Here is a 27429-nt window from a genome sequence, read left to right on the forward strand (position 1 = left end):
TATTCCACTGAGTGGACTCATTTCTCTGCTTATATTTGAAGAACTGAAAATTGAAGAGTCTTTTTAATACTCAAAAAGGAGAAAGAACACATAGAACACAAATATCAGTTCTAGGGCTGATAAATGAGTTAAAGATGAGTTTTGGTGGGGCAATAACCAACATGAATCCACAAAATCTGTGGATCTGTAGCACACCAATGACAACTCCAAATGCGAGATAACACAAGCAGCCATGAACAAGCAGCTCCACCTTTTCCTCCTGGGATATAAGGACAATTTCTAATAAATAAAGTTTATTTCTTATGTGAAATAAATATTATTCATAGCAGAAGTTGTTTCACCTTAGAAAACCAGCTGTCTATGTCTTGCTGCAGGGCAGCCAGCTGTGAGAGTGTGCAGAAAATTAACACCCTTTATACCTCTATTGTGGGCTCAAGTGCTGTGGAATCCACTGCATTATAACAGTGCTGCACAAAAGCAATTCCACGGTACTCTAAAGAAAAAGAGTGTGTGCTAAAGCCATGTGTGCTGTTAAATGCAGTCCCAGACCCCTGCCTGAATGGACACACAAGCCACATTTCTTGCCCTGTATTTTGGTCCCTTGAGCTGTGCAGGTGCATCAGTTGGGCACCTCCAGGTGAATCCTGCTCTGTGCACAGCATTAATCACACAGAGGACATCCAGCTATGGATCAATTTCCATTTACCTTATGCTGAAAAACAAACAAAAAACCCCCACATTTGTTAAGAGTGTGAGAAGTGTGTTTCTAGCTGGAGCAAACCAGGTGACCTTAACTGGGAGGGATTTTGAATAATTCCCATTAGAACTGGTACTGTCTTGCATGTATAATATTGCAGTCATGTGCCTGCACAATTTCCTCCCTCCTTCCCTGTTCTACTAACTCCTAGCAAAAATAACTTTGCCCAGGAGTGCAGAGCAGGGCTGTGCTGTGTTTAGATCACAATAAAAACTCTGGGTGTTTTCTCCAAGGCCTGACAATGCATGCAGGGTGCTCCCCAGAGCTGCATTCCTGAGCTCTCCCGTGCAGGAGTTGCCAGGCTGACAAATGAAGCTCTGCTCTGTGATGAAGACAAAATGCCCACTTAGATCCAGGCTCCAGCAAAGCTCCTCAGTCACCAGGCTGGATTTCAAGTCTGGTTGAAAGAAGAAATGTTAGTGCATTAATCCACTTCACTGCTCGGTCCAGCTACTCGGAACAAATTAATTAACGGGCATTAACTGAGTCCAGAAAGCTGAAATCATAGTGAATTAATCCACTTCACAATTTGGGCTCTAGTTTTACTCTTCAACACAAATTAACAGGCAATAACTGCCCGACAGCAGCAGCTTGACTCTGTTGTGTGGCACAATAAAGAGACAGTGCTGCAGTGCCTTGTGGACAGCTTTTCATTATCACCTGAGTGCTGCTGGGCTTCCTGCTGCATTCTGGCTGCATTTTTCAAAGGTGAGAATACAAGCCCTAAACATGCCCTGTGTTATTTGTTCCCACCACAGTGACCCAATTAAATTCACAGGACAATGCCTCTTAGTTCTACACCTTTCATTAGTCTGGACAGTTTCAAAGACCCACACAGTATTGCTAAAGAAGAGAGCACCTAGTTGAAGTTCTGACTTGGATAAAAGGTGTCTAAAAATTCACATGCAATGATCCAAGTTTTAAAAAATATTAATTCCAAGACACATTTAAAAAAAAACAAACCCAGTCATTCATTCAAATTTGACTTCTAGATTTGATTTCTGCTGAATTTATAAAATATGCTGGCTAGAAATAACAACATTGTTTTGGTTTTGCTGTATCTGTTTTGGGTGGGAAAGCAAAGCACAGCTTTTTTTGCAGAAGGCTCCCAAAAGAAAAGTGAAACATGCAAGATGGAGACCCAGACACAGGCTTGGACATCTTTGTGCATTCTCACATTTCTCCTTAATCACATGCTGGCAATTAAGTCTGCTTCAGGAAATTCAAAGAGTGTACCTGTCAGGAATCAGAGGCAAATTAATTGCTGTACTGGAACAGATCAATGATTCATGAGCTGTAACATCAAGCTGCTAACAATATTAATTGCCACATACTTCAGGGAGAAGAGCCTAAAATGGCAGGAGTCATAGTTTACAATGGTTTGAAGATGTTTTTTCTGGGTTATAACTGCAGAAACTAAAGCCAAATATACTTTACAATACAAGAAATGTGACATGAGATTTCCCAACTGTAAATCATTCCAGTTCATAAGTTTGAATCTGAGCATCTTGCCCTTACAACCTGCAGCCAGAGGAGCACAGAAATATTTATATTCCTTAGTTCACACCTGCTGACCTTTAACTGAGCATCTCCATGGCATGAGAACAGTCCCCACCTACACAAGCACCAAGTAAACAGGTTTTATTAAAGTTTCCTGGCCAAGAGAAGGCAGACCTAGACTTACTCCCTGCATGTCATTTGCCTGGCAACTCCAGCACTACTTGTTTTTGTGGCATTGGCCATGGGCTTCCCACTCTGTGTTTCTGAGCAGTGGGAAGCAGAAGCCAAGATTATTTAAAGGAAATGATGCTCTCAAAGCTGTCAGAACAGGGCTGGAGCACTCCAGTGCTCCTTGTTAACTCCAGCACAGTGACTGAGCAGGGACAGCCAGCCCAGCAGCCACAGGGGACAGAGCAGACACAGGTTCTCTGTTGTTCTAATAATTGCTCCCACGCACCTCCCAGTGAATGCTGTTATTTTAGCACTCCACAGATCTGAAAACCCTGCTCAGGTCTTGATTTCTAATCCCATGTGTTTCTGAGAAAGAAATTATATATTCAAATGCATTCAAAAGCCTGGGCTCTGACCAAAGAAGATTATCCACCCCTTTATTTCCACTTTACTTTTTTTGTTCATATTTCATATTTGTTCAGTTCTGTCAGATAAGTTCTATTTTTATCTATATGCATTTTCTTGCTCCCAAAGTAACTGGAGTCATTAAAGCCAGACCTGTGATGTCTGCTGCTTCTACTGACACACGGGAATTTAAAGAGGACAATTGTAGAACTGAAACCCTGGGTTCTCACACCTTGAACTAAATCAGCAATAATTCTCTACCCCTCATAATTATCCATCATGCCAGCCCCAGAAGAACCTCGAGTGGACTGGATTTAAATGTCTTTATGAATTTTAAGAATGATTCTCCACTTCTCATTGCACATGCCAAGTACAAACTCCTGCCTCCAAACTAAAGACCCTGTGTGTGCCAGAGCAGGCACAGCATGCTGCTGCTGCAAAGTGCAGAATTTCCAAGGAACTTGAGGAAATTAATTCAACTCTGCATTATTCAACTTTGTTCACACCGTTCCCTTTGGTATCCCAGCTCCAAACTCAAACCTTCAGCACTCACTGTGCTCGAGGGTCTGGCTGCTCCTGCCTGATCATTGCACAGAGCAGTGAAGTGCAGCATGACTTTCTTAGCCTAAAATAGCTTTATTTTGCTGGAGCCATCTAATAGAGACAAGTTAATAAATTGCAGCCCTCCTAATTTGATACATTTTTGGTCCTGTTTCAGTTTACAAACTGTCCATTAGCAGACCCTGAAATCTGTGAACAAATACATTATCTACCATTATAGGCAAGTTTTTCAGATGAGTAATTTTTGATCTTCAGATTGCTCAGGCAGTTGCTTGGAAACATTTGTCTGTATTAGTTACACAAGTCATGTGGCATTATTTGTCTTTTCAGATTGGATGGCTTCTGTGAATAAGCAACAGAGCATGAAATGCAAATTTCATGATATAAAATTCAGAACTTGCTTTTGGCAAGGATTTGATTTATTACATTTAGAGCACAAGATGAAAACAAAAAGGTTATCTCTGTGATCTGAATGACTTGATGGGAAGAGATGCCTGTGCCACTTGGAGGAGTAATGACATAAATTACAAAACCAAAAAAAAAGTAAAAGATGGAATGAGGTTTGGAATAGCTGTGCTGTGGAGAATGAACCCATGCAATGGAAATACTTCTGTTGATTAGTACTTTCCAGGGAATAATACTTTCCTAGATTAAAACATAGGTGGGTAGGTCAGAAAATTCATGGGAGCTCAAGTAAACTATTATTTTTCTTATTTTGGAATTTTGAGCAAGCAAAGAAATAGAAGCAAGTGTTTTGTTCATATTGATGGTAACAGCCTGGTATCATTCAATAAGGCTGAAAAAAGCATTCAGTGGTATTTCACTGTACATTATATGAAATACAACAGAATCACTTTTCTACTGATTCTATCAGTGTGAGGGAATTGGAAACTCACACATTTTCGCTTTTAACTTTGTAAAAGAACCACTTGTATTTGCCTAAGTGTTCCTGCACTGATAGTAATGATTTTTCCTCTCTATTGGATGCAACAATTTATAAAAGTGAAATCATTGGTTTGAAACTAAATATGGAATTTTACCAGCAGAGACTGGTCCTTTCAGTTGAAGAGAACCAAATATGGTCAAACAATGTTACTGAGCACACTCAGACTGTGATCCAGGCTACTTCCACCAGCTATAAATCCCACATTTAAAATACAGCCACAGTCCAGGAGACTGAACCTAACAAACCCTGAAGGAGGAAATAGTGCTAGAACAGTGAAGAAAAAGTTAGAAAACAACAGGTTTTTTTTTTTTTTTCCCAATAAAAATTTAAACCCAGAGTGCAAGGGCAGTAAAAATCATTTGCAAAGAAGAAAATATCTCTGAGGTTTTGTCTGAATTCTAGTGCCACAAGCAAATATAAAAGTGTTGGGTCTGATTTTTAATGACACTTGTTATAGTTGACAGAAACATATCCCACTGCTAATTAGGTAAAGTCTCTGACTAACTTTCCTGGTACTCCCAGGCTTTCCCTGGTGCTTTTCAGGCTGGCATCTTTGCCAGGAACAAATGCCAGGGTCCCAAACGCAGCCAGTGCCTGGCAGCTGCAGCCTGACTCCAGAGCAAAAATATTTGTGCCACCCATGATTTAAAACAGGCTCAGTTCTGAGAGGCCTGTGAGTAACCCATGATTAAGGTCAAATCCTTCTGCTGGCAGAGACAGCCCTGAGTGTGTGTGAAATATAGGTGTGCAGTCCTTGGGTTCTGTTCAATGCTCTGCCCCATAAATCCCAGCAAAGGAGCTCCACAGCCCCAGCCAGGAGTGCAGTCACACTCTGGGCACGTCTCAGATGCCAAGGGTTATTAATGAACACTTCAAACACTAAATATGAACTTGTTTAGAAAACAAAGGTATCAACTTGTATTTTAACAAAACCAAATGCTTCAGTAATCCCAAATTTCTCCACTGTGTTCTATGTTTGTATAAAAAGTCACACATTTCTTAAATGCCAAAGAATCACCTTTTTGTCTCCATCCTTTCTCCAACACACATCTCAGCCAGATCATGCTCATCCCTTTTCAACTGCATGTTGTTCCCTTTATAACTGCATGCAGAAACTTCCTTTAAGGAATATGAGCTTATAAATCACCACCCTTTGCCTGTGCTTTAAATCAGGCATAAAAAAAATAAAAATAAAAGAACCAGTATCCAGGGCTAAGATTAAAAGTTGGATTCATACTAAAGAATGGTGCCTTTTTAGCATTGAAACTGAAGCTGTAGATTATTCTGTGCTGATTAAGTGCTACAGTGGGCAAAGGACTTTCTCATAATGAACACTGCTGTAAAACAATTTATCTACAAGAAAGGAAACAAGTTTGCATAATCCATTTATGGTTGATTCAGCTTTAGAGGAATTTGTTATATAAATATATCTCACCCTGGGGAATTGTTTTGCCAAAATAACTAATGAAAGTGTTTGAACAACTTAACACTGATAATTAATAGGATTTTTCAGTATCACAATGGAAAATGACACTTTCCCATGTACATTAACCATCACACCAGTGACAGACAAAAACTTGGCAAACTCCAACAGCCAAACACATCAGAAGGTGGAAAATGAATTAATGAATTGACTTAGCAGATGCAAAATTGCTAAGCTGGTGACATGTTTTAACTGAGCCTCAAAAGGTGTTTAACAATACTCCCTTAAAAAACATTCCATAGCTCAGTAATTACCAAATTTAAAAACTCTTAATTAATAGTTCAATTGTTCAAGTGACATCACAAATATTCTGCTATCATGCTGAAATGTTTGAGTAAACACTATCAAGTCCCATTATGTTGTTATCCACTTTGCTGGCAATCTCAAGCAATGTTTTAAGTTTAGGTGTCAATATTTAATCACCAAGAAGGATCACAAGCTCATCAATAATGCCTTGCCAACTGCAATTCCCCAGAGACTTCAAACTTACAGTGAACTTCACCTGCTTTTGTGGTCACATAATTATTTTTATTATGCTTTGTGGCAATGTTGGCTGCCAAAAAAGGTTGTCCTAAAATCCCAGTGTGACAAAAATCAATTTTCAGATGCAAATGAGAGTGCCATAGGTGACATTTTTCATACCCAATAAATTGCCTGTCTGTGGCTTTGAACTAATGGACACATAAACAAGAGAGATTGGTGCCAAGGTATTGCATTATAATCTTAGTGAAGTTTTATGAGACTCATGCCACAGGCTGCAGATGGAAAATAAAACGGAGGGACGGGGCATGAACAATTTGAGGAAACCTGTAAGAATAGATTTATTTTTTATACAGTATTTTCTTTATTTTTTTCCTGACCTCTCATTTTCCACCCAGCTACTTCTGCCCTCCTCTCCTCTCTCCTTTTTTAATTTTTAATTTTAGGGCTCTTCATGACCCCTTCTGTCTGTCACAACTTTTATCTCATTTTGATCCTACACTTCTCTTCTGCTCTGTCCCTTACCTATCTTCCCAATTTGTCTCCTAGAAAATTTATGCAAACAAAACAAAATTTATTCCAGTCATTCATTTTTAATTCTGACAGCTGTGTGTCCATCTACCTCCACCTCCTTGAGGTGATATTTAAACTTTCCTAAGAAATACAAGAAATACACTGCAACTCTCATTATCTTTAGAAACAACAAAGACTTTAAGTGAACTCTCTGCTCGTGTCAGGCACAGCTGCACTTCAATGAGGAAATCTGCATTTGCACCAAACAAATAGCTGAGGCTTCATAGGCTGTCTGAAGCTTATCCTGAATAATCACAAAATTCTTGAGCCTGCAAATTTAGGTTGGAAGTCCTGTGAGATATTTACCCTTGCAATACAAATAGAAACATGATAAACCCAATATTTTTATGCTGTGTTGATAGTATTGTTTCCAACTGTAGTTGAAATGAAAGATATGGTTGCATAATAGCATCTCAAGCCTCTTCAAAAGATGTAAGTAAAGTTCAAATCTTAAGCTTTTGAAACTTTAATCTTGGAATAAAGAACAATCTTTTTGTTATTTCATATTTCTCTCCTACTAGGAAAACATGAATGATACTGAAATGGCAAAGAAATGAATCCTTCCTCAGACTTATCCCCATGCAAAGGCTGAATAATAACTTTGGGGAAAGATCTGGAAAATACCCATTTCAAACTCTCATCCTCTCAATCTTTAATAAACAACATTTTTACTGCTGATTCTCCTTAGCTGTTTTGAGTTCTGTTTGGGGTAGAAGAGAGGAAAAGGAACTTTTTCTGCTGCACATCAATTTCCCTCCTCCTGCAAAATCAGAGCCCTGTGAAGCCCAGAAACCACTGCTCCTTGTCTGTGCCCATCAGCATCATGTTCAGAAGTGCTGGGATAACGCTCCCAGGCACAGGGGGATTGTTGGATTGTCCTGTGCAGGGCCAAGGGCTGGATTTTGATGATCACAGTGGGTCCCTTCCAATTTAAGATATTCTGTGACCATCAGCACGACAGCAAGGCAGAGCTGGTGTCCCAAACTGCACAGGCACAGCTCTTTAAATACAGCTTTAAACTTGTGTTTATGCCCTGCTCTGGTTGGCCAAACAGCATCAGAGTATTCCCCAGAGCCAAGAGTTTGTTCCCATTGCCAGAGCAACCCTGGGCAAGGCTGGAATCCAGGGCAGAGAGCCACAGCCTTCCCCACCCTGCTCTTCTGAGAAGAGAACCCATGGTGGCAAGTGTGGAACACCCTGTTCCCTGCCTTTTATGGTCACCACAGACATCTGCTGCCCAAGGCAGGGAATATCCACAGCTCCTCTCTCTTCCTCACTCCATTCCTGCACGGCTTGTTAGTCCTGCAAACATTCAGAGAGTCTTTAATTCCAAAAGTCCACAAGTGACTTGAGTGGCCAAATTCCCTGGTCAGATTAATTATCTCTGTCACTGCTGGCAGTGCAGGGAGTGTCTGATAGAAAATTCCCAGGTGGTGGAGAATTTACCTTCTAGTAAATTTACACCACAGAGCAGTACCACAGTCTGCTCCTCCTCCAGAGCACCAAAGGTGATTCAGAGTTGCTCACACCACAGGCTGGTTTCAATGTAAAACTCAGTTTTACAGCTTTACAATACTTCTGGAAGCAGCTTCAAGTTGTATGGATGAAAGAAATCTATCCTTAAGGCTACAAAATAGGGTTTTTATTTCTGAATGAGGTTTGGCCAGCTCATATCTCTGAGCAGCAGGACATACCAGCCAAAATACCAATTCAATCACATTCACCAATTTAGCCATGTAGAACAACACCAAAACTGAACTTGGAATAACTTCTTAGGTGCCAGGTATATTAATTGAAAGCACATCAGGGGCAAAAGGTTTACAGAGTTCAGGGAAATAAATGTTCTGAGAGATGGTTCTATAGTCCTGATCTCTACTGCCACTGTCCAAAGCTGTTAATTTATACAAAATGTTAATTTAAAAATAGATTATTTAAAGTAGCATAGTTTTATGGTATTCAACACAGAGCTCTAGGACTCATTAATTTAAATTTTATTTCACCTGTAAATATTAAAGACTTAAAAATACTGGGATAAATTGATGTACAATTGCTTAAAAGTTCTATAAATAGCCCTGCACTATGTCACTTTTCCAAGTGTCTGCTTTGTTGACAGTCACTTTATTCCAGTTTCCCTGTAGTGAACATGAAACAGCCACCTAAAGAAAACCTCTCGTAATTAGAACAAGGCAGGTACTAAACCTATCCCATGGCTTATCTCTGTATTTGTAGCTGGAGTTCATTAACTTGTCAGCACTGATTCCTTTTGAATAGGAAAGTGAAATGAAAAAATGACGTGCAAATCAATATCAACTGTTAAGCCGTGTTCTCATTTAGCACAGTGTCAGATATGAAATATTGAGAATCAAAATGAAAATTTCTGGTCGAAAAACATGCTTAGTGTGCCATTTTTATAAGACAATTATTACAGTGAATTAAGGTACTTGTCATCCCATGGTGAAAGTTACAGCATGGTGAAAGTTAAAATATTCTAAACTTTTTTTTTGTTTTTTTTCAGATTTTTTGAAACAACATTAAGCTTGATAAATGGAAGAAGCATTTAAGAATGTATAATTCATGCTTATTAGCTGAGATAAAATCCATGTAGCACATTCACATATATCTAGAGAGAGAGAGATACCTGCTTAAATGAGTCTCACAGAACTCAGCATTCCATCACAGTTCCACTGATATTTTTGAAAAATACACTTCACACATACAAATCTGTTATCAGAAGATTACAAATTAGTCTCCTTGGACGAGATAACAATGATGTTAATGGAGTGCAAAAGTGTGGATTTTTTTGTTGTTGTTGTTGTTGTTAAGGTTGGGATTAAATGTGTGAGATGGAATTTTTTGTTTGGATTTCTTCCTTAGCAGACACCTTTCAAACCAAGACAAAACCCCACCTGTAATGTGCTTATTGAGTAACCCCATCTTCTGCAGGAATCAGACACAGAGTGGCATCAAAGTGAAGATTGTCCATAGTAACACCTCTTCCTTTTGCCCAGCTTGGGCTTCCTTCTAGAAGCTCTTTGCTGTATTTCCTGCATGTATCTCCTAAAGCCACAATTTTTGAAGCAGAAATGCCAGTGCAGGAGGTTTTTGCTCTCCCTTCATTCTCCTAGGCACACACCCTCACTGGAAACCAGAGTCTTATCTTCCCACTGTCTAGACTGGAGGTTAATTCATGTTATTTTCTCATTTTATAGTTTTAAAGAATGAGTTTTAATCAAGCCACTTATCTAATCCACAATTGTTCAGAAACATATTTCCCATTAATAAAATGATCGTAAGTGCAGCCTAATGCACTGAGTGCCAACAAAAAGAAAAGACACAATAATTACCAGCACTGACAAGGAATTCGGAAAGCCATTAAATAAAACCAATAATTTCTCTCCCCCAGTCCTCCAACCATAACTCTCCCATATTTTTATACCACTAGAAGCTACAGTAATTATGTTCCTCAAGTAAGCCATCTACTTTTCTGTTTAGTAGACAAAAATTAAAGGAACCCTTTCCCTTTTGTACTTCTAATGTATTCCCCATGTTTTTCCTCTAATTGAATTAAATATGACACGTTAAAGAAGGAAACATTTCCATTTGGGATACAGATGATTGAACTTTTCTGGCAGATGTTAAATTTAATAGACATCATAGGGCTGAACAGAATCTCCTTTATGTTATTTACAAATTTGAAATATAATTTTAAAGTAATTACAGTCAGTACACAAAATCTGGGATTAAAAGCCACTGAATAAATGTGAAACTTCTGAGATCCTCTGAAGAGCTGCTTGATCAAAAAAACATTAATTTTGCAGGGATTCAGCTGAAGGCAGAAGGGACATTAAAAATAACTGAAGAGGGTTTTTTTTCCTGTTTCACAGACACAAAATATAACTGGCAGACTGTGACTACCCACTAACATTATGCACAATTAATATTGCATAGATCAACTTGATGCTAATAGTATCCAATAGAAGGGACCAGACCATATGATAGTCCCACTAATGCTTTCAGCTTTCCTGGCAATTAAACAACATGGGAGCACTAACAATTAACATCAAGGTCACCCCCAGATAAATTTTGATTTGGACACTCCTCACAGCAGATTTATGAGTGGATTCAAAGCTCATTAAAGCTGGTGGAATGACTCCTGTTGACTTAATGGGGATTGCATTTGGTGCATGCTTGCTGTGTTTTCCTATGACAGATTAATTACACGGTTTTGTGAATAATCAGGCCTAAAATCAGTCCTGTAACTTAAAGCTCCAAGCCTTGCTCACACACTAATGTAGCTTTGTCAGAGTTTGAGTGTTGTAGATGTGAGCCAAATTCAGAGCCCGATCTTCCCCAGCTTTGACTTTAAATCTTTAAAGTTTTGACATCCCCTCTCCTTACCTCTGCCTGAATTCCTGATTTGAGGGTCAATTTTGAGGGTCAAGTCTGGCTTTAATGACCAAACCAGCTTCAAAAAGGTAGGTGTTGGATGTGGAGGGAAAGAGAGAAAACAATGGTAGGACAACACAATACAGCAGCACAGAGAAAATGAAGCTGTCTGCAAATAAAGTCAGAAAGGTTCTCAGGCTGCCCTGCACATCCACACGAGGGATGAGGCCTGAGAGCTCCAGTTTTGCCCTTGACCTGTTGCTGAAACTATTCACCTCCACTGAAAAATAAAAGTGGGACAAACAAATAAAAACTTTTAGCACCGAATTACAGTTGTTATTGAAGCAGAGTGGATAGAATAGCCAACTGTATCAATTTTAAGTCTTCAGTCATGCAGGAACGTGACTTTGTTGAAAAATTGTCAAATATTGTTCCTCTTTTTTATCTCAACTTATATATCTATATTCCTGTATCTCTATTATGTTTCTCAACCCGAAATTATAATGTTAGCACTTAACTGTGTTAAAGTCTCTCCTCAATATTCCACACTGATGTATCAGTCATGTTTCCACAGACATAGCTGGAAATAAAACACACCTGAGCAGTTCCAATGAACCTCTCAGTTTGGAGGTTCAGCTTTGATATAATCAATGACAGAACTGAATTAATCAATGACTCTTGACTGAGGTAGTATCACAACAAATCATGAAATCCCCATCTCCCAAACCAGAAATTCAATCTAAGTTGTATTTTTTTTCTAGCAGGCCATTCTGCTGCAAAGGACTGGCAGGATTAATGCAAACACAGAATATTTGTGTAATAATCATCTTAGTAGAGCAAGAGTTGAGAGTTTGTAGCAGGGCAGCAATAAGAACAGATTTAGTGTGAATGTTCTTGTTGCAGATGATGCCAGGCTGGAGTAAATCCCTGAGTAACCTGGGCCCTCCCACCAGGGGTTTTGTCACCAGCACATCTTTCAGCAGTCAGGAGTGTCTTTTCAAGCAGAAGTAGCTGAATTTTTATTTCATCTTCAGGGAAAAAGAAAAATTTACAGGTATGAGAAAATTCTCTCTGTGCAGAGAAGAAACTGTAATGCATAGTGTTTGTCAGCCAATCAGGAATTTTGGATTTATTGGAATTTTTTTTGTCCCTGAGTTCAACAATATCCAAATCAAAACGATCTGGCTCTGGAGAGGCCCCTGTAGCAGGGAGGTGACGTGCTGCCTTATCACCACCCTGCTGGGCCTGAAGGGAGCCCTCTGCATTTTGATACAGCCTTTAAAGCTGCATTAGGAGTGCAAACATGAACTGATTTCTTGCTAGTATTCTTTTTGTGTAGGTCAAAAATTCAGGTAATACCAATGCACCCTAATATCAGTGCAGGTATAAAGCCTCCATCATCTCCCAGTTCTTCATGGGATCACATCCTTGAACTTCCTGGGCAAAAAATTTCTGTGCCAATATCTGAGAATGAAAGTTTGGTTTGGTCTTCCAGATTAAAAAAAAAAACCAAAAACAACTTATACTGTCACCTTTTCCCTGCTGATTAGAGGATAAAACTTTCTACAGTGCAAGAGTGTTCAATACCGTAATAAAAGCCCAGCAAACATTTAGCTTCAGATGGGTTCTAGAAGAATTAAAGAAAGATAATTGGGTTTTTATGTAAATCTTCATCTAGTGGATGTATTTTGCACACTTGTTCTAGTAGTTCTGAAAAGATTTTATCCATCAGGAGAGTAGGAAAATGCTGAATTCTGTGATGCTCCTTATTAGCAGAGTCCTTAAAGCTCCATAAAATCTGATCATTTATACATTTATATTCACAGGAGAGATGTCTAATCTGAAATCCACACACACACAAATAAGACTCCAAGCTTCCATTTACAAATACACAGGTCATGTCACACGTTTGACCCTTTTTGAGACAAACCAAACCAAACCAGTCCATCCACACTGCCTTGACATTACCTGGCCACATCAAATATTCTGCAGCACCGTTGGTACCATTAGAGAGATTTTAGATTTGCACTTTCTCCCTGTGCAATCACAACCCCAGGTGCCCTCTCAGTGAGAAACTGTATAAACTAAGTAGCAAAACTGGGTTTTTTTCCTCAGACAGATGAACTGCTTAATGCAAAGGTTATTCAGTTTGATTTGGCGGTGAAATAAGTGAGGGGATGGATGATTAATAACTCCAAGATGACTGCAAGCATTAGCAGAGTTGTTTATTATGAAGACACCAAATTGCTCTAAGCTTTAACTCTGACATTCTTCAAGTTGCCAAGTTATTCTAGGTACTTAAAAAAAAGCCTAGTTGCAAAGTAAGATGCAAAGAAACAACCATAAATTGTAATGATCAAAAAATAGGGAATTTTAGGTCCAAAAAAAGCCATCTGTTCTTGCAACGGCAGAATCAATTCTTGGGGGAGGACAAATGTAGATTTTTATCCTGTGATGCTCCATTAAATGTTTAAGATGTGTGCTGAGATAGGTGTTACTCTAATAACCATAATAAATGTTCCTTTGGGATTGTGGAAATCAGCATGGAAACATTGGGACAATCATTAGAGATCCTTATTGATGTGTCCAGTGAGAGAAATTGCTAAACTCTTACTCAGGGAATCATCTTTTCATGTCAATAATTTCTCTTATCATGGCTCTCTCAAATCTACGCTGCCTCTGGAAGCTGAGGGAGAAGCAGAGAGTGGGAAAACAGCAGCAATATTTTGTGTGTCTGGCATAAAAAAAAAAAAAAAAGAACCTTGAGCTTGGTTTTGGGCACAACTCAGTTTGAGTTCCTCTTGGAACTGTCTCTGTTCCTTAATAAATCAGAGTTCTCAGGTGGATCTGGGGTAGCTGTGATGCACCAACTGCATCACTCCTGGTGCTGGATGAAAGAACAACCATGGAATAAATGGACAATTTTTTCTTCTCTACCCTCATTTGCACACATTCTCTTGGTTTCTGTAACATCTCTTTTTTATGATGGATTTGAGGACATTAAGGCTGTCATGGCAATTCTGATATCATATCAAAATTGCCAGCTCCTTTTCCCTAATCCCTCATTTAAGAAGACTCTGTTCCTACCCTGATGGGAAAAACTATTATGAAATAAGTATCAAAAATAAAGATATCTATGCAAATGCCTCTTTTTAGAGATGTTTGTATTAAGACAGGCACACACACATTCTGTCCCCATGTACTTAATAGTTGCTCTTTGAGGATCTTATAGGATGAAAGCCACTTTAGAAATGAAAGATATTACATACCCTAAGAGAAATCTACTTATCCTTTATGATCTCACCTAATGTTCTACTAAATCATGCTTAGCCTCTTGCTTTCTTAGTTATATCCTCATTTACTACATGAATTTTAAATTCAAACCTTTCACAAAGGCTTTCTTTTAAATGTTCCCCACACCTCTGTCATGAGTTTCCATAGGACTCCATCAATCTCCAAAGATTAGGGCATAGGATTGGCACAGTTTGTCTGTTCCAGAATACTTCCAGGCCAAACACAGAACAAAAAATACTGGAAAAATAATTATATGCCAATGCATGATGGTTTATCATTCATCCACAACATTTAGTGGATTCTTTCTTTTTATGGATAAAGGACAGTTAATGTAGAAATCATAAAGAGAAGCTAATTAAATTCAAAACATCTACAGATAATTAATCCATCATTCAAATTCTCATAAAATGTTTTAGTCACAAGAAGTAAATAGGTATTTCTTGGCATTATGTGCCAGAATCAATTTTAGTTCAAATACAAGATTTTAACAACCCTTGAGCAAGTACTCTCATTGAGGTTTGTGGAAGCTTTGCCACGAGGTCTTATGGAAGGAGGATATGACCTCTTTGTGTTTTAAAGGAAAACAGAATAAAATTGGTGCATTCTAGAACTGCATCTGTTTCCGAGTTTCCACAAAAACCTGAAGTTTCCACCAGAAGCACATCAAGCCACAATGAAATGGTACCTGTTGCAGCAGGGAGAACCAACTGAGCACCCTAAATGCAGCTCAGGGCTGAAAGGAAATCTGTTTGTAACTGGTTTTTAATAAAATACATTCATTGCAAAGAATTTTGACTGTCATTTCACATTAGTCTCTAAATAATTTGAAATCGTTAACAAGGTCTGTGTTTGTCTCAAAAATAATCCAATTTCACCTTTGAATCACTGCTAAACACATTCAGTTCTTAGCCCTCCTTGCCACTGAGGAGCACAAAGTGCCTTTTCCTGGATAACTACACCCTGGCTCACATGGAATCTGAATGTAGATTACTCACAGAGAGGCACTGAACACTCAGGGAAGTTAACACCTTCTTGTTTCACAGGCAATTATTCATGTTTCCAGTCTATAAGACCATTTTTCTCTCCTTAAATAACCAAGTACTTCTCATTTACATGCTGAAGTTGCACACTGAGGGAAAGAGGAGGAAAGCGAGCCCACACATTTGATCTAGGCACTTACACACACAGTGAATAAATTTATGAGTCACACTTTGTCCAAAAAAGGAACATTAAATTAATGAAAACCACCAGTGGCTCCTGTTCTTTATAGCATTTACTCTGGTATTCAACACAATATGTAATTGTTGCTATGGCAACTGCCACATCTCTTGGCACCATAATAATTCTCAGATAAATGGATCTTTGTCAGAGCAAACTCCAAAGCCAGTGGATATGAAACCTGCATTTCCTTGGTGCTGGGGAAGGGGGAATTCAGAGCAGGCCTGAGGAAGCACAAGCCCGGCACTGGAGGGGAGGGGAGGCTGCAGAAGTGTGGGTGTCCATTAAATCAGAGCTGCTCTGGGGGGCACTGCAGGGACACCCAAAAACTGCCCAGCAAAGAGGCAGGGGAGCCACAGCACTGCCAGGCACAGCTCCTGCTCCAGGGCTTCACCTGAAACCCTCTGGAATCTGACCATTTCAGCAGCTTCTGGAACAGGCTGAGGCATAAAAAGGGAAAATAGGTGATTGGAATTTCTGTGGAAAAGAGGTTGAGGAGATTTCTGCTATAAAAGGAGGTCTTTGTTGTTTCCTGCGACAGCAAGTGGTCTGCACAGATGATTTTTATAAAAATATTGTTTAAAAGGCAGTTAAATGACAGTAGAGAATGACCCATTGATGAGAACAAGCTCTTGCTTTCATTGACATTAATTGAGATGTATTTTGTGCAATCCTAAAAGTAGCATTGCAGACTTTAAAAGAAAAAAAAATCTATTCAGTGGTGATTATAGCACGGAAAAGTCATTTACGAAAATGCCAGCAATAAACAGGTATTAAATTCTAAGATCACTTTTACCTCAGCTTTTGATGCATGAATTCCAAGTCAATATGTGTTTGCAGTGTGATAACAAAAGTAACAGGAGTGATAACAACTTAATAACTTAATGGCTAGGAGAATGTTCATATGTTAAACTTTCTGCAAAACTGAACAGTGAGAAAATGACTTTTTTTGTTGTTTGATCTTTAAGAAAATCCTTCTTTATATGCCTGAAGGACACTTTCATATCTGAAGGCAAGGGATCTCCTCAGCTTTTCTTGAAATGGCATTCTGTACACAGTTTTGATCAGTATAATAACTCAAACGTATCATAGGTATTGATGCACCCCCTGTGACTTATTCAATTTTGTGCCTCTAAAATTAAATGCAAAACATGGTATTTTATTTATGCAGTGCATCCCTTTCTGCTGCAACTGCTATATGCAAAATCTAATAACATGGAGCTCTTGGAGCCTGTTTGTCAATATCTCATATGAGAGTCCATCTCCATACCTCTGCACAGTCATTTTCAGCCTATTTGGAATTCTGTTCTAAACAGAAAAATGCTAATATACATTAATGGGAACGATTGCCTGCTATATCAGAGAGGCTGATTCTTGATCTTATTTTCCAAATAACTTATTGAATTGCCAGATGACTAAACTCAACTATTCACACTTCCTCGCCTGAATATTTTCTGCTGTGAGAGAATCCTGATTCATAATAAGATTATTGATCCGTTATCATCTTTCTAAGGCAGAAAGCCATACATGTAGGATTTAAGGCTCTAGGCACTTTTTATCTCATATCCATAATATTTGCAATCTCTATCCTGTGGGGATAAGCAGAGAGCAAGACACAAACAAGAAATGCTAAGGTTTAAATCCAAGGAGCTTAGTTTCATTATTTCTGTTTGATACTTTAGGAAACACGCACAGGCAGAAAGCAACTTGCACAAAAGGCAGAGGCTTGGTAGGAATGAGGATTTGGGTCTGCAGGGAAGTTTCCAGCCAGGCTGCTGAGGCCGCTGTAACAGCTGAGTGCTGGCATTGGGGAAAGCAGAGATTTGACAAAGGGAAAAGAAACAGCAGCTTCTGCCCAGCCCCTGGCTGGTACAAAGTGCACTGGACAAAGTAACAGCACTGGGGCAACTTCATTTCCTTCAGTCTGAGCTGCTGCTGGAGATGGCTTTAAACTCTGTCTACAACATGCTGTCTCTGGGTGTGCTCCTCACCCTTATCTCTTCTTTTCTTTCTCCTGTTCCTTTTCTATCTAGTGCCTGAAATGTGTCCTGAGGGTTTGACAGTTTCTATTTAATCATTTCATCCTTCTGTATGGAAGACTGCTGAGCACCATGCAGTGAAGTTACTACTAGCCTGGAATTTCTGAATATCTGCCTGCCCTCTTATCTGCTCTGGTGCCAGACTCTTGATATCTCACTCCCCTCCACCCCTCACCCTGTGTCTGTAATGGTGTAGCAAATAAAAGTTCTAAATAACTCCCTTTGCTGTGGGGAAGGAAAAAAAAAAAAAAATAAAGGCTGCCAACACAGAGAGGCAGAGACAGATTGTGTCCCAAGGTTTCCTTTTAGCTCTCAGTACGCTGAGGGTATGTTCATTAAAACCAGCACTAGATTTCAGAGGGGGACCAGGACCAGCAGACACCATTTTATTTAGCCTTGGAGGACAAAGTTCAAGTCTCAGCTTGCCACCTTTTGCAACTCACCATTTATTATGAGGCTCAAAAAAAGCCTGGCAACGCTTTCTGCCTTCCACAAAACCCGACTCTTTCAATAAATACATAAATCCTCTAATGTCTGGACACATGTTCAGAGAAGACGAAATTTCCAACTTTCAGTTGTCCTACTTTCTCCATAAAACAAAGCAGGGATCAAGCATTGGACAAGACACAAGTTTAAAAAAGGAGAGAATGCTGCCAGTCATTGGCTCAGCCATTTTCTCCTCAGCTAGGGTTTATGAGTGATTTATTTTTCCATTAGGGATTTGAGGCTTAGCAATTCTCTGAATTATTCAGAATGAATCCAAAGTTCATTTGGGGAATTCTGGGTGAATCAAAACATTTCCAGGTCTCTTCTTAATATCCCCAAGCACTCCAGTCTTGACTGTGTGAGAGGGCATCAAGCAAACGCTGGGCAGAGCAGGGCACAGGCAGGGCAAGGCACATCCCAACACTGGCATTCCATGGGGAATGTGATAGATGAGTGATTGGATGCTTGACTCCCACAATTAAAAGGCAAATATCATGTATGTATGTTAAGAGAAATTTTATAGGTTTACAGTTGGGTTTTACACCCCTTGTGTTGTTATCAGGGAGGGGCCTGGGTTTGGGACATTTGGGAGGGTTGGCTCATTACCATGGCAGCACCTGACCTCCATGAAAGATTTAAGGAAGTGTTTTCCTCAACTGAACAGAGAAGGAGTCAATGGACAGAACTTCGGAAAGGGCTAAAGGGTTAAAAGGTGAAACGTCCATTGTGTGTGTGAGCACATGGTGGGGAAAATCCTCTGCTCCCGTCTTAATTTTTTCTCTATTCAGTCTTCTGCTGTGTTTTTGATAGGGTTTTAATAAACCTTTCTAAATTTTTGGAAGTGAGTAGCATTCCTCACAGGAATGTTCCATTGCTCACCAGCACTGCTCCATGGGAAACGCATGTGGGATTCCTCTTTTTCACTGAGCACTGATTGCATCAGGCTCCAAGGGTGTACAGGCACAAAACCATTAAAGAGTTAACTGTTCCACCTGTCACAGGCTCTTCTGTGCACTTACATTAAAAAGCCTCTCAGAAATGAAGGAAGATTTTTGGGAATATTCCTCTCTGTCAAGATAGAGACCAGTGCATCTATCCAAAATCATAGGAGGGAGGAGGCACATCCAGCAGGCTGCAGAAACCAATTCCAACTGGAGGCTGATCTGGAATCCAGTGTGGAATCTGATGGACAGATTTCTGCATGAATGAATATCTGTAGCAGAGATTGATGGAGTTTAAGGTATGTTAGACATGCAGACACCAGGGAAAGCAGCAATGCAGGATCTGCCCCTGCAGGAGATTGTGTGACCATGGCCAAGCTGGCCCGTGGTTGAGGAACCACCTCTGCCCATATTGCAGCCATGGCACCCCTGGATGGAGAGCTGCAGGCTCTGCAGGTCTGTTATGCTTCTGGCAGAAGGGAAGGAAAACAGGCCCTTAAGATGCAAATAACAGATAAATACTAAGTGATATTCCAACAGTTAATGATTATACTCTGGCCATGAAGTTAATTTAGTTTATCGCATAGGATGGATCAGTGAGGCCAGCTGGAATCATCCCCCATCTTTCCAGGCTTTTCTGCACATTCCAGATTGCACCTCTAAATAATTTCCATATTCATCCAAAGTATGGTTGGTAGCAATCAGAAAGTTTTAGGAGCTACTCTCTGTTCCTAGGCTACAAGTGCCAGTCAGCACATCAGAAATCATTGTTGAGAGCCATTCCCAAACACGTTGGGAATCTGCAATTAGCAACATTAACAATGGGATTTCACAGATGTAGGTTACACGCTTTCAGAAAAGAAATGGCAGTTGCTGGCAGTGGGGAAATACTTAAGAACTACTTATCCCCTAATTAGACAAGGTACAGTTCTCTAAGTACTGAATGCTAAGCACTGCTCCAGCATGTGCTCATCTTAACCCCACAGAATTATGCTGAATTACTGAGGTTCCATCTCAGCATTTCTTAGCCAAGGCTCCTTGCATAAACAGATGGAGCAGTTCTGCTGTTTCCGTGCTGACACATTTAGACTGCAAAAGTACAGGATTAAGTTCAAATTTATCATAAAATCACTTTAGATAGGACACTGCAGTCTTTATATCCTTCTCAAGTATCACAAACAGAAAGACAACACTGTCTGTGTGGTGTTTAAAATAGGCAAATAGATGAAAAAGTTTGGGAAGAAATATTGGTTTAACAGCTACAGAGGACTGGGTGAGGCCAGAGCAGGACAGCCAGCCCCAGAGATTTTTATATTCCCTTGAAGGAGGGGTGATTCTCACTAGATGGATTTCCCAGGACACAATGAGGCATCATGTAACTCACGATGGCATTGCAGACACTAAATCCCACCTGAAATGGGTAATCAGCTGCTTATGGGCAGAATATTAAAATCCAGAAAGAGGTGACGAATGCAGGTTGGGACGATGTTGTGATACTGTCACCTGTGAGGAAAGGCTGGCAAGTGGCAGAATTTGCCCGATTTAGTCTGGTTTTCTCTCTTTGAAACAACACAAAGTGGTTGGAACAGAATCCAGGAGTGGGGCCAAAGCAGCCCTGGCTTTCAAATGTAGTCTGGAGAGAGATTTCAACACTAGGCAACAATTAATATTGCTGGAACATTCTGAGGGGAGACACCCCAGAACCCAAACAGAATGTAAAGGCAAAAGGTCGCTGACAGAGCTTGTCACAATCTGTGCAAATACACACCCTGTAACTCCTGCTCATGAGACAAGATCTTCCTTAGATTGTAACTTCCATAGAATATCTGACAAGATTTTCCCTAGATTGTAACTTTCATAGAATATCTCTCCTCACAGATATGGAAGGGCTGCTTCTCTAAGAAAACCAGAATAAATCTTCAGAATGTGATTCTCAGAGAGTCAAATCTTCACACATAAACCAATCCCTTGAAGTTTAACTCCAGGCCTCCTGTCAGAGACACCTCAAACTCCTCAGTGGTTTTAGTAACTTCTAACCAGAGAATGATCATCCCCGTTTTGAAACTGCTCCTAAGGTTTCAAAATAAAACCATTTGAACATTCTTGTGAATGCACCAGAAGGAGCAAGGCTTGCTAGTCTGAGGCACAGGACAGCCAAGTGCCCAGCTTGCTCCTCAAGTGTAGCTTTCCTACTCAGAATTTGGCAGCCTGTGGTCCTAAACTCACAGCTCCTCCAAGTAAGAGACTCCCTTGAGTATGACTGCCTTAAAATTTAATTTTGTGAAGAAACGGCATATTTACATAAAATTAAATTCCATTTCAGTGTTCTGATCAGCTTACGCATTCTGGTTCTTTCTCTCCTGCTAGCAATCCATATTCACATGGTGTGCTGCTTAAAGTGCAGAGCAAAACCTTTCCTCAGCCACGGACTTTCAGAAGGTTGTTCAACCTTTCTCCTCAGGATAATTTGTTTTTATAATGGAAGGCTTAAGTTATACTAATATATTGTTGGGAATATAAGGAGAATGCTGGCAATTGAATGTCTAAATACCAAATCAAGACAGCAGATCAGTCATTTTTATCAAAGTTTCTTTACACTTCTGTGAAATTATAGGTCTGGAAAGGTACCAGGCTTAATTGCCTAGTAAGCCACAACCTTGCCTGCCTCTCTCTCCTAAATGCCAGGACACAGAAGTGAAGCTATCTCACATCTCCTTTTGTTACTTGCAGGGGTGTGAAGTAAATAATTCCATTTATAATAATTCAATTCAATTTCTGAAGTGCTTTATCCCCCTAAGGATGAGGTTTGTTTTACACTGAAATTCAGGAGAGGGAAAGAAAGGACAAAATATTCAGTGGACAGAGCAGAAAAAAAATCAGCAGGGTACAGAGACAGAGTGTAAATGTGTGCCACTGTTTGTGCGGAGATGTTTAAGCAGTTTACCACCCAACAATGTCAGATAAGCAGACCAATATGAAAATTTAAATTACACAAAATTCATTCCCACACACTTAGACTCGGAGCAAGATGTGAAGGTTCTGTAAATTCTAAATTACACATTTAAACTATGATTTTCCATTTTTAGTTGTGGCCAAACTGTGATTACCTGGCATAACATACATTGGAAGACACAGTCAATTTTCATACTTGGGCTCTTTCATTTGAATAAAATCTTTATGAATGTTTAGCATCCCCACCTGAAGATGTAATACATCTTCCTCAACCCGGGAAATTTGCATCACAAATTAAACTAAGAGCTAAAATGTTACAGCAATATCTGCACTGAAGACTGATTTTGATCTCTGCTAACAGATTAAAATTGCCTACAATCCTAGGCGACACAGGTAAATATTTAGCAGCAGCATCTCCTTGGCCCTTTTTATTTTTTTTTTTAATCTTTGGTATTTCTCTTACCTTTAATGCCCCACGTTTTTCATTTGCTTCAAGAATAAAGATTTCTGCCATATCCTCGGCATGCTCCGACCGCGCGTGCACAAACAAGGCTCTGCCAACTTCTGATACGTTCTTGAGTGCAACCAAATTCCCATCGAGTTCCACTCTAAAGTCTGGGTTAGAAACTTCAAAGTTCAATTTGTTGTTCCCCTGGCAGTCATCAAATTTCACTGGGGGTGAAAGAAAAAAAAGAAAAAACATATTGTAAGTATCCACTTTGGAATACAAGCTTCAGATATCTTTATGTTATTAGCTTGTCTAAAGATTTGGGAAGAAATGCCTCTCAAAGGAAAAAAACTTTCAAAGAAATTCTATTTTTTTTTATTCTTCTTCATAAAGAAATGTATGAATGAAAGAAAGGAAGATGAAGAGGCTTTGACCAGTCTAACTGGGTGGCAGATAAATAAAACACTTTGGACATGAGCCTTTTGGGATCAGACCTCCTTGTGCTCCCCATCCCAGCCCAGGAGCTCCAAAGGCTCTTCTGTGGCAAAGTGCTTTCAGATATCCAGCACATCTTTAGGCTCAGCACTGGTTGTTTACAGAATATTCAGCCCCAGGCTACTGCAAAAGTTATATAAAACTGAAAAACTGAGCTCTAGCATTTCTTACTGCCAGGATTGTCACACAGTCCATGAGCTGCTCTGTACCTAAGGATCGTTAGAACTTTTAATTGGACAGCAGCTCTCAATAATCCTGTTTCACTTTACATGGAAAGTTTAAAATATTTAGGAAAGCTGGCATAAAGAGGAAAACATTCCTAAAGCACAAAGATTTGAGACTTTGTCTCAAATTTCTATTCTGAGTAATTTTGTACAAAATACTGGATAAAATATTAGGAATTTAACTACCAGCTATATCAGTAAGAGATCTTCACCACAAACTTGCAATTGCTAAATGAACTTTTCAGGTTTTGACATCTCTGAACAATATATTTGCATGTGAAAGGTTTTTCTGCAGACAGCCTGTTTTGTATTCCCTACCTTCTCTTAGAGTTACTGCTGCTGCAGACTTTTCATTTACCTGTATGCTCTCACTATTTTTATTTTACATTTCACTTCCCCTGGATCTTTAAAAACTGCATTACAATTTCAGAAAAAACTGCAGACAGTGATACCAGCTACATAAAATCAACAACAATGGAGTTTTACTACAAAATAAAAGACTTGACATAATTGTTTAAATTCACTGTATACACTTCTTGTACTGGGGCAATTTTTAAAGGAAGAGAAACAATGCCAGAGTCTCTTATGGCCAATCCCTAAACTCTTCCTGGCTGTGGAATTTCTATAACTAAAGCACAGGTATAGTCTCATGGTGGGTGACCACTCAACACTCCTGGCAAGTTACACAGAAATCCTCTTCATGCAATTCTGTATTTCTCTCCAGGCAGAACAACATGAAGACAGGGCTGCCAGAGGACCTCATGTTGATCCTTCCTTTCTGAGCATTCCCTGGGATCCAATTGCAAAGCACAACACCACAGGGAAAAAGAACCATCATTGTTTCCAGAATTTACAACTTCATTTTATGATGAATGTTGATGAGATGGGTTGGATTAACAATTAAACAATGCCAAAACCTCAAGCATTCAAGCAGAATAAGGCACAAGAAGAGATGTGAGGCGCTATTTACCAAAGCAAGTGTGGAGGGTTGGCCTTGGGCTGCTCCCAGCCGCCCCGTCACTGCCCCACCTCAGCAGAACTGAGGAGAAGGATGGAAAAGATGAAGACAGGGAGGTCACTCACTAATTACCATCACTGGCCAAACAGAAACGACTTGGGGGAAATGAATTTAATTGCCAATTAGAAGAGACGTGGATGCTGAGAACAAGACAAAATTAAAAGCACCCCACGAAGCCGTGACCCTGTGAATTCACACCAGACAATTCCCTTCCCGAGGAGAGCCCAAACTCTCTGACAGACACCATGGGCTCTGGCATAAAAACTCCCACAGCAGCTGAAGGATCTGCTGCTGCACGAGGCTTCAGCTCAATTACATGTTTTTAACTAAATAAAAACTGCTCCCATTTCCTCCACTTTACTGTAGGGCAAGAGAACTATCCTTGCATTCACAGCGGGACACAAAACCAGAATTTCATCAGCTCATTTGGTGTTGCATTGAATTTTGCTGAAAGCAAGAGGGATTATAAATAAAAAAAGAAACAAAACCTCTTTTCCCACAGACACTGCAGTGTCTCCAGACAAACCTATCTCGGGCTGTCAGGTGGCACATCCTGCCTGCAAAGTCTTGTACTGAAGGAGGACCAGGAGGGAAAACCACTGAATTTGGGAGCAGCAGCAGCTTAGAGCAATCTCAGAGTGCTCAGAGTGTGCTGGTGCCCACACTCCCAGGCTGGGAACTGCTCCCAGGAAGGGTCTGGTGCCCACAGGAGGGTTTTGAGGATTTTGCTCCCTGAGAAAAATCTGCCTGGTGAAAAACCACCCTTTGCAGTTGATGTTGGGTTTATGGCAGGTGTTTAATAAACTCACTTCAATTTCCTGAAGCTATCAACCAAAAAAATGCAATATTTTCCTGTCACTACGAATGTGGGAAGTTGAAATTCTCTATACAAACCACTGTATAGATACTGCTTAGATTGCAGCCTTTGTGAAGTACAAGTCTCTTATTTTTTAATCCCCTAAAAAAGCACACAACCCAACAGAGTATTTTTAAAAAGCCCAATGAAACAAGGTCTAGGAACTTATTGTATTGGTGGCATCTCTTCCCACTTCAGAGGGTTTGGGACTGCATGGCCCTGCATGGCTTCCAACTCAAGCCAGTCTGTGATTCTCTGAATAAATATGTCTTTTCATAATCAAAAACTGCTGCTGATTAACTATTAATAGCTTACAATTGGAAAAAAATTAGCATTGGCCTCTGAGAAATTATATCAGGAATAAAAAGTTCTAAAAAACTTTAAAGCCAAAGACAACTATAATAAAGTAATCCCTTAAAATCCAATGTCATGGTTCAGAGCTGTAGCATCACCCAGCCAAACAGTCCAGGTGCCTTTGAAGAAAAGGACAAACTCTTTTTAAACACAAAGGGTTTTGTTTCTAAGGCAGGGAGGAGCTGCCTGGGGGTGCTCTGCTCCCACCTCTCTGTTCAGGGCTCACAAGCCCTGGGATCCCCGCATCGCTGCCATCTGCATGCTCTGGGGAAATTCAAAGGCCACCTGCAGGTTTGGCACATGGAATCAGGAGAAGCACTTGAATCTATTCTATATTCCCTTGGAAGTAAGAATTTGACACTTTTAAACCTTTTATACTTTGCTGTCTATTCATCTTGCTTCACAAAACCCTGCAACTTTTTCCAAAAAGGGCTGAGGCAGAGTTCTTTGAAAGTGGGAAACTGGGGTTTTTTTTTTTTACCATATCTCATCCAAAAGCACTGATGCTTTCAATTCCCAGTCCTACCACAGAAATGAGAGTATTTGGTGAGGTTAATAGCAAGGAGAAGGAAAGAAATTCAAAAGGCTCTGAGAAGTACTGATATGTAGGAGAGAAATTAGAAGTGGGAGGAGAGGAAGTGATCACAGGGATAGAGAACACTGGAGATTATTTGGCCTCAGGGCCAACAGGGAGGAAACTGAAACCAATTGTTGAGAGTTGAGGAGATCTGGAGCCTTAGATAAAATCCCTAGTCAAATGTGGACCTTATCAGGGTGGTGCTGTCTGTGGACTGGGCTGAGCAGGGAACATCACCTGAGATTGAATTGCATCCCCAGGAAGCTCCTCACTGGAATTTTTGATTCCTTAAACTCGTGTGGCTTCTGGGGAAGAGCCAGATACCCAAAATTTACAGTACTTGAGCTGCCTCTGGCAGGTTCCAGGAGCAGCTACACAGCCCATGGAGCTGAGGCTGGCACTGGCCACACTGACCTTCCCTGCCAGGCACTCAGGAGAGCTCTGAGGAGTTTCAGCTTCATCAGCTTCCTCAGATTTCCCATCCATGGCATCACATCTACTTCTTAACCAAACCTGTACATTGTAAATGCCCATTAAATACAAAGAAAATAGGATTTTTAGTTCCTTTCTCTGGTGAAAAAAAATCTTGCTCTGTACACAAAACCAGTATAGAAATGTAAAAACTCTAAAGTATTATTAATTAATTATTCCTTTTGTCCCCAAGTACCAACCAGTGCAACAAGAAATGAGACAGAAGTTGTGGATATCAGCTGTGGAAGGTGTCAGCCTGAGCTGCAAAGGTGCTCTCTGAATATCCAACACTTGGCTGCTTGGCAGCCCTGCTAACATATGGTCTGTGTGATGATGTTTGTGATGTTCATGCATTTGTCACAGAGATGAGGTGTGAGGGAAGCCCTGAGATGGATAAATGACATTTTTCCCACTACCCACGTGCATTATAACAGGTTGGGTGAGTGGCAGCCTGATGAGAGGGGCTGCAGACACACCCCAAAATTCCCATGTTCTCCTGCACACTCACTCTGCATTAGAGCTTGAGGACTTTAACTGGAATTTAAACTCCTCAGAGCAAAGGCCACCTGTTCACTCTGTGTCTGTACAGCACCTGCAACAAAATGATTCCTCTTTGGTGCTCAGGGTGCTACAAAAGTGCAAAACATGAATAATAGCAACAGATCAGCTCTAGCCCCAAACTAAAACGTTGGTAATGCTGCACCAGGCATGACAAGTGAATGTCACTGACACGAATTCAATGGGCAATTAAAACAGGCATCTAATATTTATGTGAGGGTGGAGTTCTTCATTTA

The 27429-nt window shown here is 40.0% G+C and overlaps 1 protein-coding gene across 2 annotated transcripts in view; it reads right to left on the reverse strand.

Moving 5' to 3' along the window:
* CDH13 (cadherin 13) overlaps positions 1–27429 on the reverse strand; it is a 438138-nt gene that overhangs the window by 261314 nt on the left and 149395 nt on the right. For both annotated transcript variants that reach the window (XM_054269469.1, XM_054269468.1), the window contains exon 3: positions 22656–22864. In XM_054269469.1, the coding sequence (XP_054125444.1) occupies positions 22656–22864 (209 nt within the window). The remainder of the gene's footprint in view (positions 1–22655; positions 22865–27429) is intronic.

The sequence above is a fragment of the Melozone crissalis genome, unplaced genomic scaffold (assembly GCF_028551555.1).
Source record: "Melozone crissalis strain CALT ecotype California unplaced genomic scaffold, PUWL_Pcris_2 ptg000007l_1, whole genome shotgun sequence".
Classification (NCBI taxonomy): domain Eukaryota; kingdom Metazoa; phylum Chordata; class Aves; order Passeriformes; family Passerellidae; genus Melozone; species Melozone crissalis.